Source organism: Acartia tonsa, chromosome 11 (assembly GCF_053477335.1).
Source record: "Acartia tonsa isolate MP-2025a chromosome 11, ASM5347733v1, whole genome shotgun sequence".
NCBI classification, from domain to species: Eukaryota; Metazoa; Arthropoda; class Copepoda; order Calanoida; family Acartiidae; genus Acartia; species Acartia tonsa.
This window is the reverse complement of record NC_137270.1, coordinates 28,008,124-28,024,076: the sequence shown is the minus strand read 5'-3', so window position 1 is coordinate 28,024,076 and position 15,953 is coordinate 28,008,124. Positions and strand designations below refer to the sequence as shown.

Sequence of the window (15,953 nt, the reverse complement as noted above, 5' to 3'; positions counted from 1 at the left end):
GGTAATATCTTTGATCAGTTTTCTTTTTATTTATTATGACAGTTTAATATTCAATATGTCTCAAATTTCAATCAAATAATCAAAAAAACTATTTATCAGATTATTTTTTATTCAGGGTGCGTAGCAGCTCTTTAAAATACTTGTACCTACTCATACACCCCTTTGGGAATATTGCCTAATTTCTAAATATGCTATAAATAAAAAAAATGCTATAAAAAGCTTTTACCCAGGTATAAGGTATAACTAACATGTGAATTAAATCTTAAATGATATTAGGCAAATGGAGAGGCCGTCAATTTTACGAGATGTTGCCCCCCGGCCCAACAACAGCTAAAAACCACGTATAGTTTTCGTGATTTTTTTCGAATTAATTTCGTTATTGGTATAAGCTGGCTTTTACCTATTAGAAAAAAATTTTAAAACTTGATTTATTGATTTAATAAATAAGAAATGTTTTTCTCTTCAATTTAGAAGAAAAAGTTTAGAGGAGATAAGAGTCTGAAAAATCCTTTTTGGTTTCTTAAAAGTTGAAAATTAACTTTTTTGATCCAAAAATACTTCTTATAGATACGTTACCCCATTAGTTGGGTTAAAACTGTGGAGACTTTTTCACCAATAATTTTTATTCACAAATGTAGAAATCTGAAATTGGAGAGAAGCTCTTTTGTCTTATCCCTTAAGATCCCTGAAATTAGAAGAGGTAGGCTATAAACTATCTTGCACTTTTGAAATACAGGAAAATGCCAAACCTTACAACGAACGTTGTAAACTTTCTTATTCCGACTGATAATATTCTCTGACATATCTAGACACTAGATTATCATATTCTAGATTTTTATCCAATGACTCATATTTCTAAGGAATCTTGAGGGAAAAGACAATGGACGATAAATTCAAAACTACCCCGGCCTTCTATACATCAAAACCCAAACTATTGTTTGCAAAGTTTGGATAATGCTATAAAAGTTTAAAACAACCAACCAATATTTCTAAAAGTACCCAAAGTTTTTGAGGCAACGAATGAGGGAAAGTTTTTGCACACTATAGTCTCGTCCTCCCTGCATATTACTATATTTGCATGTCAGGAAGAGCGACAAAACTTTTAAAGTTACCACGTCCCCCATTCATATTTGTTAACTACCAAAAAGGCAAAATCATACACTTAAGAATCAAGGGTAAATAGTATATTAAAGCACACTTCACCTAGGTATTTAATCATAAAATATGGCTGATATCATTTTATTATACAATATTTGATTAAAAATAACAATCGGCAGCCGCGCTGATACACTAAATGCAAGCTTGAAGCTGTGGCTGAATAAAGGGTTGCGACTGTGATTGGCTGAATTAAAATTAGAATGCTGAGAGTAGCTTAAGGTGGCCGGCTAAATGATGCTTCGGCTAATTTTTAAAATTTGTGACTAAGGCTGAAGCTTATCGGAAGACATGGTTCTTTATATATATTTAATTTTAAAGAAAAACTACTCCTAGGCGCTAGCCTGGATGAAATTATTGGATTATGCCCATTACTGCATATTAATCATATGCTATAGAAATAGAGGGATATAGACAGATGTAAAGGATATACTTGGTTAGACATTAATAATAGTGACCTGTAAGACATTAATACTTCTTTTTTATATAAAATCTTTTCTTTACTCAAAAATTTTAAATACTATATTTTGATTCATTAGTAAAAACGTGGTATTTTTTATTTTAAAATTACATATTCTTATTAAATGAAAATAATGATTTTTTGTTATCTATTAAAAAGTAGAAAGATAATTTGAGACATCTCGCTACGTAAAACAGTACTAGATTGTAAACAGACTTTTCTTTTTAATATTATCCAATCTTCAGAACAGATAAAATTCTTATCTCTAACAGGAAGATATTTACATTTTTTCTTAAACATAAATAATTGAAAATTTGCTTAGTAATAGTCAAACGATGTTAGGCATATTTATGTGTACCAGTCTGCAGAGAGAGAGAGAGAGAGGGGACAATGGTTTGTTTATTGCACTAGTCCCCAAGTTTAATAATAGTTATTTCTCGCATCGTTTTCTAAACGGCTTTCCGCGGATATAGAATGTACAATTATGAGATTAAAACTAGTTTTTTTAAGCCCCGAGGTTCCGAAGGCACGGCTAAAAAAACTGGTTTTAATGTTATGATTGTACAGTTTTATATTCGTAGAAAGCTGGATATAATACGATGCTAGACATAGTTTTTCGTATGGATGAGAACCGGTTCCTATCCACCGGATTCGAATGAATACGAGAAAAGCGTTTTTTTTTATTTAAGACTTTACAACTTAGGGGACTAGAGTATTATGATTTGTTGGATTATAAAATTAAATGTCTAAACGTTTCAACCATTAAATGAAAGCAGGGGTAATTTTATGCATCATCATTGGGGATGTTGATTATCTTATCAGTCATTGTCTTATCCCTTTAAATTCCTGTGAGAAATGTCCCATAAGTGGCTTATAACAGCCCACTATTTGAGAGTAGCTGCACTAATGATGTTATGAAAATTACTCGATAGATTTCGTGATTTTTTGAAATGAAAAAAAAATTTCCTCATTTTCCGTTGGTTTGTTTGTTACTTCAGGCAAGGTTAGGTAAGGTTATATTGGGTACTTGTAGCCCCGAAAATATAGGCCCTGTCGGATAATGCCCACCGCAGGGGTTAGGCAATTTATCCCCCCCCCCCAATTATTTTCTATTTATTCAAAAAAATAAGGGGGGGGGGGGTTACTGGACAGGCGCAATTTGTCTTTAGATACGAGTTAAATTTTGAACAGACCAGACAATTATTTGGAATACAAGCTTCCTTGAAAAGATGGGTTGAGAAATAAAAATTCAATAAAACAAAGCTATAACTAATGGATAAATCATTACTTGGATCTTAAACCAGATTTTCATTTTCTCTAAAAAAGTAAAAACACGAAACGATTTCACCCTTTACCACAATTCTCCCCTCCTAATGGATGAACGAACTGACCAATAAATGAGCAAGCTAAATTGACGACAAATTTTTATAATACCCATGTAAATTTCACAATCTACATCAATTAAAGCTATTTACGCTGAGATTTTAAAGTTAATTAACATCTTTTTAAAATCAAGATAATCAGTTTTAAAAATGTTTTAAAATTATTGGATTTAAATGTTGAATTTTATTGCTAACTGAAGTTTAAAGATAAAATATTATTATTGCCCTTATCAGCACATATTATTCTCCCAATTAAATATTTGGATCAAGTTAGATACACGATCAAGGTACTATTTTCCCAGTATAGCTTCGAAACCAAGTGATATACACTAGATTAGAACCTGTTAGGAACCATGCTGAATTTATTGTTCTGTATTATACTTCGGCCACTTGGGACCAACATTACCGAAATTAATATCAGCAGAAAGCTGTCTATAATTCGATAAGTTATTTATCGCATCGTATTATAGACAACTTTGAGCGGATAGCAATGTGGAAATTTTTAAGATCCATTCCAGTTTGATTAACCTCGAGAAGCCGATGGCCCGGGCTAACAAAATTAGTATTAGTATGAATTATTATCCATAGAAAATTGTCCAAAATACGAGACTATACATGATTTTTCAGTAGGGTTTAGAGCCGGTTCTAATCTAATGGATAGATGGCCGATCAGACACATTAATCCGTCCCATTTTAAAAGCTAAGTTTTATTGGTTTAGCTAACTTTCAACGTTAACAATGCAAATTTTGGACAATAGATTTCAACTATCTACAGTCGACTTATTAAGTGGTCGAGATATGATAAATACGTATTTCATACAAAAATATGTACATTTTCTAACCAATTATGTGGTCAGATTGTTCCTCGCCTCCTACACTGTGTTACTATTGGAACAATTAGGTAAATGTTTATCTAACATCGTTTATGACAGACCTTCAAAATTAGCTTAAATCTCGCAATTCATATTAATTTAGTTGTCCAAAAAAGAAACAGAGGCAAAACGGCCATTAATTTTGAGGTTAGCATCAGTTAAATATTTACTTCGTAAAACATATATGATCAGAATTCTTTTTTGCTGATTTCAATATTTGAGAGAATAAGATATTGTTAGTTAGGATTTAGTAAAACTGTTTTATAAGTTTTGGATTCATTGAAAACATTAAATTTGTTAAAACAAGAGATGTTCAAGCTGAACAAATTAAACATTCGGACATAATAACGTTAAACAATTGTAAAAGTATGAATAATTAGATATTCTCAAAGTTTAAGCAAAAAATGCTGTTATTTCATGTAAAATTAAAGGTAAAGACGTTTTATATACCTTGAAATCTTAATAATAGAAAAGGTGCTTTATGCTTTATTTCACACTTGCTTTTTAAAGGCAAACTCAAAGTTAAGATTTAACCAAATATTGACCTATTCGCGCTTGAAAAAAAATTATAAGACCCCTTAAGTATCACCCATGAAGCGTAAAGTCGCGACAGGATTATGGTAAAACCACAAGCAGATCATCACATGTAACAAACAACAGAATTAATTTGAAAAAATAATAAGTTATTCCAGCTGCTTTGAAATGTCTTGGTAACAATGTTGGTAACTTTTATCCGCTTCTTAAACTTTTATTTTAGCTTGTTTTCTGTTGATCATACCTTATTCCTGGGAGCAAATAAAAAAGTCGTCATTACTAACTCCAAAAAACGTGCAGTTCAAATGATGAAATTCGATTTTTTTAAGCTGTGGATTTTTAAAGAATCTGTTAAAGACAAATACAGCTATGCTAAAATATTATCTAAATAAACCAATCAATCATACTGTGGTTTTTGCCCCACTAATCGCTTTGTGGGGCAAAATTGTTTTCGTGAAAAATCCTCCAAAATCACATAAAAATCTAAAAAAATTAAATAAAATCTTATGTTAATAACCCTTCTATGATTTTGTTTAATTTTTGTAGATTTTTAATGTGATTTTGGTAGATTTTTGTACGAAAACAATTTTGCCCCACAAAGCGATTAGTGGGGCAATTTTTTAAAAAGAATCCACCTCTGGTTTGCAACCAAAGAAATTGTTACACCTTTAAGGAAGCTTCACTATCTAAAATATTAATAAAATAAAACATAAATACCAAAACTTTTATTTTGGATTTCTTGGGTTCGTCACATTTAGTCAAAAAGATTCGAGAAAACAGTTTTTTTCCAAACTATTTTCATTAAACCTTTATAATATAATAATCACTTTAGAAACATTCTAATATATTACATAATAATTATAATATCATAATATATATAAATCACTAGTTTTTAACATTTACTTGAATTTTGTTGGCATTTTTAATTTTTTTATCATTATTTTATTTAGTTTCTATTTGCCAAAAATATTTTTTTTCAAAGGTTAAAATTTGAAACAGGGTTAAGGCATCGGAAGAAAATATTTGCTAGTGACCCCCGCCCCCATATTTTCAATTTTCAATTCTTAAACTTCTTTCTATCCCCTCCAAAGAGAATTAAACCTAAATTAAACAACAAAAACAAAAACAGCTTTTCGCGAATATAAAAATGTACATTTAAAAGATTAAAACCAGTTTTTATAGCCCCGAGATGCCGAAGGCACGGGATAACGAAACTGGTTCTAATTTTATGATTGTACATTTTAATTTACGAAGAAAACTGGATATAATACGATGCTATACCTAGTTTTTCGGAATGATTCCACCGGATATAAATCGGTTACGAAGCACTACTGGAAAACCATAACTTTACATTATTTCTAACTGCCAGAATGTTTTTCTTCAGTTGCTAAAACCCTATTTCTGCGTAAGACATTTAGAAAATTCAAGAGAAGATATCGATCTATTAATCTTTTAAATAGATGATTATGAAAAATGGAACGATTATAAACAGAGTGTATGTGTTTGTATGTTAGTTTTAAATGTTAAATAGTCAATACAAAAATAAAGTTTCAAATGCATAGATTCGTTCTAACACCTGGTTACAACAAAATATAGGTTTAAATCAAATAAGAAATATTATAATTTTACTGTTCTACATTTTCAAAACCCTATCTAAACTATTTCTAAACCTTTATTTTGTACAAGCTTGAAGTGTATTCTATTACAAAAACAAATAACTATCGAAAATTGCTAAAAATTACAATTGCCTAAAAAAACCGGCTATCTAAAATCTTTATTTAAATGAAATAAAATTAGACAATGATATACACTGCAATATTTACTTAAAATATTGCGAATGAAAATAAACCTCTTCTAGATACTTCTCTTTATAATTATGTTTTAGTATGTGGTTACATCTTTGGCTGTAGTGCCTTACAACCCCCCCCCCCCCCATATAATACTAGAATTTTTATACAAATTGAAAAAGTATAACATTTTGTAAACTCAGTGATTGGGCGCTTTCCCTCCAAGTGCCAAGACTAACACAGAACCCCCTCCCCCGTATTTTGATATAAAATGAAAATAAGGCTGAGTTGGGGGTATTTTTGAGTATGTTTTCAGGTTTGGTTATATTTGGTTCTTGGTAACACCCCAGTTTTAGAGCCTTCTGAAGGGGAAAAAATACCCCAAACACTAAAATAAGGAAAATGGGTTTATATTCTCGCTAGGCACTATGAGAAAAAGCACCAATGATATTAATCAGATTGATTAAAGACCCCTCAAAAAAAAATAAGTATGCAATCGTCCTCGAATTATAATATGAAAACCTCAGATTTTGGTAGCTTGAAGGAAAGAAAGGGGTTAGATAAATCGTTTTCACCCTCTCAACCAAAAACCCAATCGACTTATGCTTAAATATTGCGTAAGTAAAATCTTTCAAAATCACTGAAAATATATTATTCTAGTCATTTTCTCAAATAAAAGTATTAAAAGTTTAAAAAATAGGTATACAAATGAAGAAAAAACTGAACTAACTATACGAAAATAAGAGTAAAAATATATCACTATAGCGAGAGAGAAAAAAACACTTTGTATAATAATAAAATAGGTAATAATAATAATACTATAAAACGGATGAAAATATACATAGAAAAATAAGTAAAACATAAAAAATGCCTTGGTTGTAACGTGATGATTTTGATATTCTTATGTAAAATCTTTCCAAAATTGTAAATATACAATTGACATAAAATTACCCTCCCTAGGTAGGATCATTTTAAGAAAAAACGGAATAAAAAAATCACAATTTAAGTGTACAAATATTTTGTTGTGGTCAACTGAAGTTGACAGTAGTGTTCCTAATAAAAATGTCTCTAAAAATCTATGAACGTTAAAGACTTCTAACTGCTAAACGGTAGAGCGTATACATTATGCTCGAAAAAATTTTTTAACCGAAAATGGGGGGGGGGGGAATGTAAAAAATAAAAGGACTGAAAGCATTTTTTTCCTATTTATCTCCCCTCTTTGGTGAAAAAAAAACTAAAAAAAAGTGGAAGGCAGCATAATATGAATAAAATAAAGAGTTCTGAATTTTGTTTTACATTTTATCCCCTTCCTTACTGGAAAAAACTTGGGAGGGAAAAAAAAATTTGCAGCAGGGGAAAAATGAATCTTATGCGGAATATACACGCCTGTATCTCGCAGTGCAGCACAAAAATGCTTTCTATGAAGCTTTCCCTATGCACCATTGGAAATTGGCTATTCCAGATTATTTGTAGTCCTTCTTATGCCGCCTAAAACGATGTGCGGGTATAATACGTACGCCGTTTGGCAGCTAACAGCCTTTAAGTAGATTTTTGGAGATATTCATTACCAGGAACATTATCCGTGAACTGCAGTTGACCCAATAATTTTTGTTGTTGTAAAAAAAACTACCATGTAATTTCCAAAATAATGGAAGTTTGTTATCACTTTCTTTTGATTCAGTCAACTTTCATACAAAGTTCAGTTTTTATCTTCTAATACTTGGTTTTGCAACATTTTTTTATCAGCTTTTTAGAATTTTGAAGATTTTCTTCAAAACTGATTTGGTGGATTTTGTTTGTTTGTTTAATCTATTTCTATAACCTGGATGTTGGAGCTTGCACCAGGTCTACCGCGACATGACTGAAAATAATTATGAAATTATTAATTTTAAAGGGAGGGATGAGACCTTCACATTGGTCTGTAAATTACACTGGTACCAAATTAGTTTAATAGACACTTTCTCTCATTTGTTGAATAAATCTTTTGGTTCTATATGTATATTAATTCACTAATTGGTTATGTAGTTGAATCAAGCAGTGTCCAATCTTAACCACTAATGATTTTTTTTATTTCATCCATATAATAAACAGCTGTAAATCTCGTTGAATAAATCTTTGCCTTGGGAGATTTTGTATCTTACATTATGGGCAGAAATCTTAAGTTACAATAACTAAACAAAATCTTTATCTGCTAGAAATTCCATTTTTAGTTTGTCGGACTAATACAGATTGACCACCTAGAGTAATAATAGTTATTAATCGCATTGTATTATAAACAGCTTTCCGGGGAAATAAAAATGTACAATCATAAGATTGTAACCAGTTGTTTTAGCCCAGAGATGTCTAAGGCACGGGCTAAAAACTGGTTTAAATCTTATAATTGTACATTTTTATATTCGTAGAAAACTGGAAAGAATACGATACGATACATGGCTGAGAACCAGTTCTTATCCAGCGGATATTAATTGGTTTCGAAGCGATACTGGAAATCTATTTACCTGACATTGGAAGGTTGAGCGTATATTGTTGACCATGGATTGAGGTATGTTGACACACTTGGGATGAAACAATGAGTGGCAGCTACAACATTCTAACTCAGGTATTCCTTAATATAAACAACATTAGTTTTCATGAAAACTAATCCTTTTTGAAATAAAAAAAAAGGATAGGACTTTCCTTTCGTGTAAAGAAATACAAAATACTTATATAACATCCATATAGAAATTATATTACCCTCTAAAATCATCTCAGTTTTAAAAAAACTAACCAAAAAAGAATCATTCTTCTAGTCAAAGATATTTACTACTTTTTCAGATAAAATTCAGTAACTAACTAGAACAAATGTAAATTATTTTATAATCCTTTAGCCGAAAAAAATACGATGAAAAATGGATAAGTTACACAAAATTTAATTACGATTAAGGTAAATACATACTACTACTTTGGCAGATAGATAGCATACTACCTACTGCTTTAAAAGATTAGATACTATATCCTTATAGGACTTTATATCGAAAACAAATTATGAATCTGATGAAAAATGAACAAGTTACACAATAATCAGGAGCAGGTTTCTTAAACAGGGCTCTTTTAGAAAAGTGACATGCCGAGAAGAAGCCTGTCCGCGGTGCATCTACCAACTTCAGAACATCAGAGGTTGCAAAGTTCTTCGTCCACTCCACTTCATCATCTACATCAGGAGATGCCATCAAGCCTTCATTACTGTTACTTATGAAGTTTTTTCTCGCTTACCTCCCTACCTGCTAGTCTAATCCAACTACTTCTTCTTATGGCCGGAGTAGAACCTAATCCTGGACCTTTTAATCCTAACATCTGTCCCGTATGCAACCTTAAAGTAAACTGGTCAACAAAATCTGCCCTTTGTTCAAAATGCAAGGCTTGGTGTCATATCAGGAAACAGAATAACTGTAGCCAAATTGTCAACTTACGAGAATACAATAAGAACACCTGGTGCTGTCCAAAATGCATAAATCCAACAACAACCTCTGTACCTGTCACTGAAAATATTAAAATACTTCAATTCAACTGCAATGGACTTCGTAATAAAATCATAGAAATAATTAACTGGATGAAGAAGAAAAACATAAAAATCGCTGCATTTCAAGAAACTAAATTAAATGAAGATACACAAATTAACAACATTGGCAACTACACTTTAATTAGAAAAGACAGAACAAGGGATGCTGGTGGAGGTGTGGCATTTCTTATCCATAATAGCATCAAATTCCAAGAGCTACCAGATATTCAAGATCCTCATATTGAATTCCAAGCCATTAAAATTTCAAATCTGACAATTGCAAACATTTACATCCCTCCAATCGGCAGCTGTACCCAAGGTTATATTCCAAGCATAGATAAATATTTTACCAACTCTGACGCTCTTATACTAGGAGATTTTAACGCCCACGACGCTCTCTGGCACTCCTCTCTTCAAGATGCCAGAGGAAGCTTGTTTGCTGAAGAGATTGGAAATTCTAACTTTGGAGTACTTAACACTGAAAAAGCTACAAGAGTGCCTTCTAATGGCCAACCTACATCTCCAGACATCTCTCTTGCTAGCTACACCCTTCTACCAGCTACAGAATGGGACACTTCTACAACTTTCAGTTCAGACCATCTTCCTATTATTATCACCATTTCCGCCACAATTGATAAATCCTACAGTGAAAAGAAAACCTTTGTCAACTTTAACAAAGCCAAATGGGATGACTTTACTAAATTCACAGAAGAAGAATTCTCTAAACAACCGGAACCTAATGATGTTTATCAAGCTGAAAAAGTTTTCAGAAAAATAGTCAACAAAGTCTCCAAATTCTGCATTCCAAAGGGAAGAATCAAAGAGGTCTACCCTGAGATTCCTACTGAGGCTGCAAGAAAAATGGAGGCCAGGGATAATCTAAGATCCACAGATCCTACTTCTGAAGATATAAAACGTCTAAATAATGAAATTAGCTCTTTGATTTTTGATCACAAAAAAGAAAAATGGCGAAAAACTGTGGAAGAAATTAGGCCTAGCTCTTCCAAACTTTTCAAACTAATCAAAAGATTAAACGGCAAATCTGCTAGCACTGGCAATAGACCAATCAAATTTAAAGGCAAATATATTTCCTGTCCTGTAAAAATTGCAAATAATTTCAACAAACAATACTCAGCTGTAGTTCATCATAAAAGTTCCAGAGAAAGCAGAATCATCACAAATAACATCAGGAAAAACAACCTTGATAACCAACATGCTCACACTGATGACGAAACTAAAGAAGCCATAAAGAAAAGTAAAGCATCAAAAGCCATAGGTCCTGATAACATCACCAATTTACACCTTAAACACCTGGGAAATAAAGGTATTTCTTTTCTAACCAAAATATTCAACCTTTCCTTAAATTCCAGCAAAATACCAGCAATTTGGAAACAATCAATAATCTTCCCACTTTTAAAACCTGGCAAAGATCCTTCTGACTCTAAATCCTACAGACCTGTGTCCATCCTCTGTCCTGCAATCAAGATACTTGAGCGCCTTGTGCTTCCAACCTTGGATCACCATCTTAAAGTTCCAACTTTTCAACATGGTTTTCGGAAAAACCACTCTTCCATCACAGCTCTACATGATTTCAACGAACATGTATGTAAAGGTTTTAATCAGAATCTACCCCCTGACAGAACTCTGCTCGTGCAACTTGACCTTTCAAAAGCATTTGATATGGTAAATCACGATAAGCTTTTGAAAGGACTTAATGATTCTGACCTTCCACCACACCTTAAAAGATGGTTAAATTGTTACCTGAGAGGTAGACAATCTAAAGTACAGTTTAGAAATAAACTATCAACATCCAGGAATGTCCGCACAGGTGTACCTCAAGGGGCAGTTACCTCCCCCCTTCTTTTTTGCTTTTACCTTGCAAATATTCCTGACCCACCAGAAGATATCTATATTATCCAATATGCCGATGATATCTCCATATACACTTCTGGCGTTGATATCCAGGCTTTAACCATCAAGATAAATGCATACCTGGATAAACTACTTGATTTTCTGGATGAAAGAGAACTCCTGGTTTCTCCAGAAAAATCTACAGTCACTCTTTTCTCACCCGATACCAAAGATTACAAAATACACCCTCAAGTCTTTCTCAGAAATAATTTAATCTCCCTTGAAAACAAGCCAAAGTTATTAGGAGTAGTATTTGACTCGCTCCATAAATTTTGTCATCACACTCAGTCTTCCATTAATAATGCTAAACCAAAGATTAATATCCTGAAATGCCTGGCTGGATCAGACTGGGGACAGGATAAAGAAACCCTAGTCAACACCTATAAATCTATTGGCAGAAGTGTCTTAGAATATGGGTGTCCCATCTGGAGCTCTATAATTAGCCCTAGTCAATGGCAAAATTTACAAACTATCCAAAATCAAGCTCTTAGGATAGCTACTGGCTGCTTAAAAATGTCCAGCATAGATCATCTCCATCAAGAAACAAAGGTTCTACCCCTACAACCCCATGCTCAGCTTATTACCAAACAATTCCTGCTCGCTTCACACTTACCTGGCCACCCTGGACAGAAACACTTGGATCGCCCCCCAGACCCAAGACAGATGAAAAAAACTGCCCTTCAATATAAAAACGAAATTAGACGCATTACTCCTATTACAAATAAACCAGAGTTAAAAAGAGGCCTTAAATCTCTGCACACAAAAACCGTTGCAACTGTTAAAAGCAAATATAAGAACAACAGAGTCCTCAACTTCAAACCCCCAGAAATTAGTAAATCAGAGAACACACTAACTAGAAAGGCCCGCTGTTCTCTGTCCCAACTCAGATCTGGTTTTAGCACTAAAGTGAATGACTACAATCACCGTATCAACGAAGAAATTGACAACAAATGCCCAGCTTGTCAAGTTTCCCCTCATGATGTCCCCCACCTTTTCAACTGCAACTCCAACCCTACAGATCTGAATCCTATCGACCTTTGGAAAAAACCGAGAAAAGTAGCAAGATTTCTACAGCTAGATGGCAACCCTGAACCAGACCGATGAAATGGCTACACACACACAGAAAAGTGACACACAAACAATTTTTTTGAGATCATTGTTTTAGAGGTCCAAATGTTTATGGTCGAATTTGCTAAAGCAGCAAGAAAACAAGAACCATACGAATTGAGAAAACATTAAGAAAGATTTGTGTTGTAGAGTAGCTACGCTGGTCTGTTTATTACGCTAGTCTCCAAAGTGCTATAATAACGTTTTTTACTTGTTGGCTTAACAACCTGGGGGACTTCTATTGAATTTTGATTGATTGGTTCATTTAGTTAAGTGTCCAAACGTCTCAACCACTAATTATAATCTACAAAAGAGGTAATTATCATCTTTGGCAATGTACTTTAATTTATTGGCCATTTAGATTCCTGGGCTTACCCAGTAAAACAAAGTAGGTATTACCTGAAACTCCAGGACAGAACGGAGAACAGGGAGTGAAATCAGTCAAATCTATCGTCGGAACATGAGTTTGGGCGGTAGGGGCACTGAAACAAAAATAAATATATTAAACAAGGATGAAAAATTCCATGGTGATACAAAGAGCAGATAATTAAATCAGGAATTATTTATTAGGAAAATTCATGAAACCTTTCACATCTAATAAAATCTTCAATTTGAACTAATGTATTTATATAACTAGCGGAAAAGCTCCTAGTGTCATCCAGGGGCTCTTGAAAAGTGGGAGGGGGAGGGGGGGGGGGAGGGCGGGGCCGCGGGAGTCGACCCCTAGTTTTAGAAAGAAAAAGTTAGTTATTTCAGGGTTTGGGGCGTCATTTTTTTCTAGGGCTAATTTTTTGAGAGGGTGGTTGTTGTTGTTGTTGTAGCCATGATTCTCTGAAGTTAGGACTCAGATGCACACGGAGACTGGAAGTGAGAATCCTTTGGCCAATCTTAGATTGGTAAGCTTCGCGCACAGCTGATTGTATTCTATGTTACATTACAAGCTGACCCGCAATAATCGTGGAAGCTACTCAATTATTACATCACCCTGGCCTAGAGTTTTGGCAGGTGTTCCATATTAAGCCACCCTAATTAATGGCACTCTCATACGAGGAGCATGGATGAGGGAAAGCATGGTTAGAGCTGCTTGATTTGTAGAATCCTAACTTCCTACAAATCTCCCCCCTTACAACCCTAGGGCATCTTAGGGAAGGTTGCGTGATCATAATCTGACAAATTGCGACAGCAACCAAGTGCAAAGTCTATGTGGGGACTTGAACTCGGTTTCTCCCAACCACAGCATAGTGCGCTGACCACTACACTATGGGACACCCCTTGAGAGGGGGGTGATACCTTTCCTCGCCAATTTTTTTTTTTTTTTTTTAAACCTTGCCATGACCATAAAAAGCTACCCTGTAAAGGAGAACCATATCGGTTCCGTGATTAGCTGGTACACACGAACACACAAGAACACAGATCATGATACTTTATTATAAGGATTACCTTTTTCTTGCAGGTTTCACAATGCGTTGCTTGACGACACTGATCTCTGCCTGACCACCACCGCTGCCAACACTACGCCGCCCGTTAGTGGCCACGGACGCGCGAGCAATCGGCCGGATGCTGACACCTGCAGCAGCATTATACTTTCATTATTTGTAAACTTACAGGGAAAAAAGGCTTAACCCTCAACAGTAAGAACTCCTTCCTGTGACCTTTATCGAACGAGAACACCCTTCCCTAACATTCAAGCCAATGGTAATCGTGAAAGATTAATAAAGAATAATGTTTCATAGGAAAAAGGGAATAACCAACTCAGGGGCTGCATTTTAGTCGATTAATTCCAATTAAAATTGCCGCAAAATGTAATATTTTGTTGGGGTAAAGTTGGCGTAAAACTTGTGTTTGATGTAACTGAAGGGGAGTGGGTAAGAAGGGAAGAAAAAAGGGAAGGAAGTTGTGGGGAAATTTTCCTTTAGAATTGTTTGTCAGAATCACAATTGTTTTTCCTTGAATCTACTAAATATTGCAAAACTTAATCATACATCACATGCGATACAATTAAAGGTTCTTAAGAAAATTTACTCAAATCCAAAACGTTTACATAAGCTGCAATAATTGAAGCATAATTTCCTGGCGGTAAATTAGGTAACTGTCTTTGATGTGGTTGCTGCTTAACAGCCTGTGTCTGATTGGCCCCCGGCGGCTTTTTGCCCACCGGCGGGTGCATTTTACTGTCCATAACTGTATATTTTAAATCACTACTGGCCGAGAATGAGAGAGTGGTGCCGACCTTGACCTTCATGGCAACCGCCTTGGGCACGTTCAGCAGGACGGCGTTGCCTCCCGTCGCGGGACGCACCAGAATTGATACCTGAAATATTTTTAAAATAATATTACCAAAAATATAATTCATTATTTTTAACATAAAATTAAAAAGATTCGAAGTTTTTTTCATTGTCTGTCTGGAACTTAAAAGATTAACTTGAGCTACTTGTGGGCAATAATATCCCTGTTTAAAAATTTTATTACATGTAAAGTTGTTTGTTAACCCGTGCCTTCAGCATCCCAGGACTAACAAAATTAATTTTAATCTTATAATTGTACATTGTTATATCCGCGGAAAGCTTGTGTTTAAAATACGATGCGATAAATAACTATTATGCTATTATACCTTACATTAATGTCTTGGGAAGGCGCAGCCGCTAGTGATGACATATACTATTTACCTGTTCCGAGCTGTTAGGAACATGTTGTGGTTTCTTAACTGGTGGCGGAGTTGTGTCAATAAATGGTTTCCATCCCTGGGGACTTGGATTCACTGCCACGAAAACTGGCTTCGTTCCAATTTTTGGTACCTACAAGGAAAAAAAATATATACCTATTACATACAACAAACAAAATTAATTAGGTGAAATCTTGGAAAATATTTTGACAAAATTCCCCAGAACATTTAGTTTTGTCAATGCTAAAAGTATGTATTTGTACATATTACCATATCTGAGCCCATGTACCAATATAAAAAGTAATTTCAATGAGACTTAAAAACCTAAAAGACCAACGAAATAAATTTCTGACAGGACAAACTTTTTGGGGACAATTGATTAAGGGAACTTTAATGCCAAACAAATTATAAGTATTGCATACCTGTAAAGATCTCTGATATAATGTTTTTCTCATGTGGTTGGATTGCTCAAACATTCTTTTAGGTATTGTTTCTGTAACCTAAAATAAATAATACATTTTTGTTTAATAGGTAACATTTCAAAG

General features: G+C 33.9%; 1 protein-coding gene across 7 annotated transcripts in view; it reads right to left on the bottom strand.

Annotated features, from left to right (window-relative positions):
- Window positions 1-5,113: 5,113 nt before the first annotated feature.
- Window positions 5,114-15,953, bottom strand: part of LOC145332715 (uncharacterized) — a 30,283-nt gene continuing 19,443 nt past the window's right edge. For 3 of the 7 annotated variants that reach the window (XM_080177744.1, XM_080177751.1, XM_080177750.1), the window contains exons 24-31: window positions 15,831-15,908; window positions 15,413-15,541; window positions 14,820-15,057; window positions 14,187-14,316; window positions 13,146-13,228; window positions 8,689-8,795; window positions 7,759-8,051; window positions 6,974-7,243 (exon numbers count right to left, since the gene is read on the bottom strand). In XM_080177744.1, coding sequence (XP_080033870.1) covers window positions 7,995-8,051; window positions 8,689-8,795; window positions 13,146-13,228; window positions 14,187-14,316; window positions 14,820-15,057; window positions 15,413-15,541; window positions 15,831-15,908 — 822 coding nt within the window. In that variant the 3' untranslated portion in view covers window positions 6,974-7,243; window positions 7,759-7,994. Of the gene's footprint in view, window positions 5,306-6,973; window positions 7,244-7,758; window positions 8,052-8,688; window positions 8,796-13,145; window positions 13,229-14,186; window positions 14,317-14,819; window positions 15,058-15,412; window positions 15,542-15,830; window positions 15,909-15,953 lie in introns of those variants that run through there. The other 4 variants (XM_080177747.1, XM_080177749.1, XM_080177746.1 and 1 more) reach the window with 4 other exon arrangements.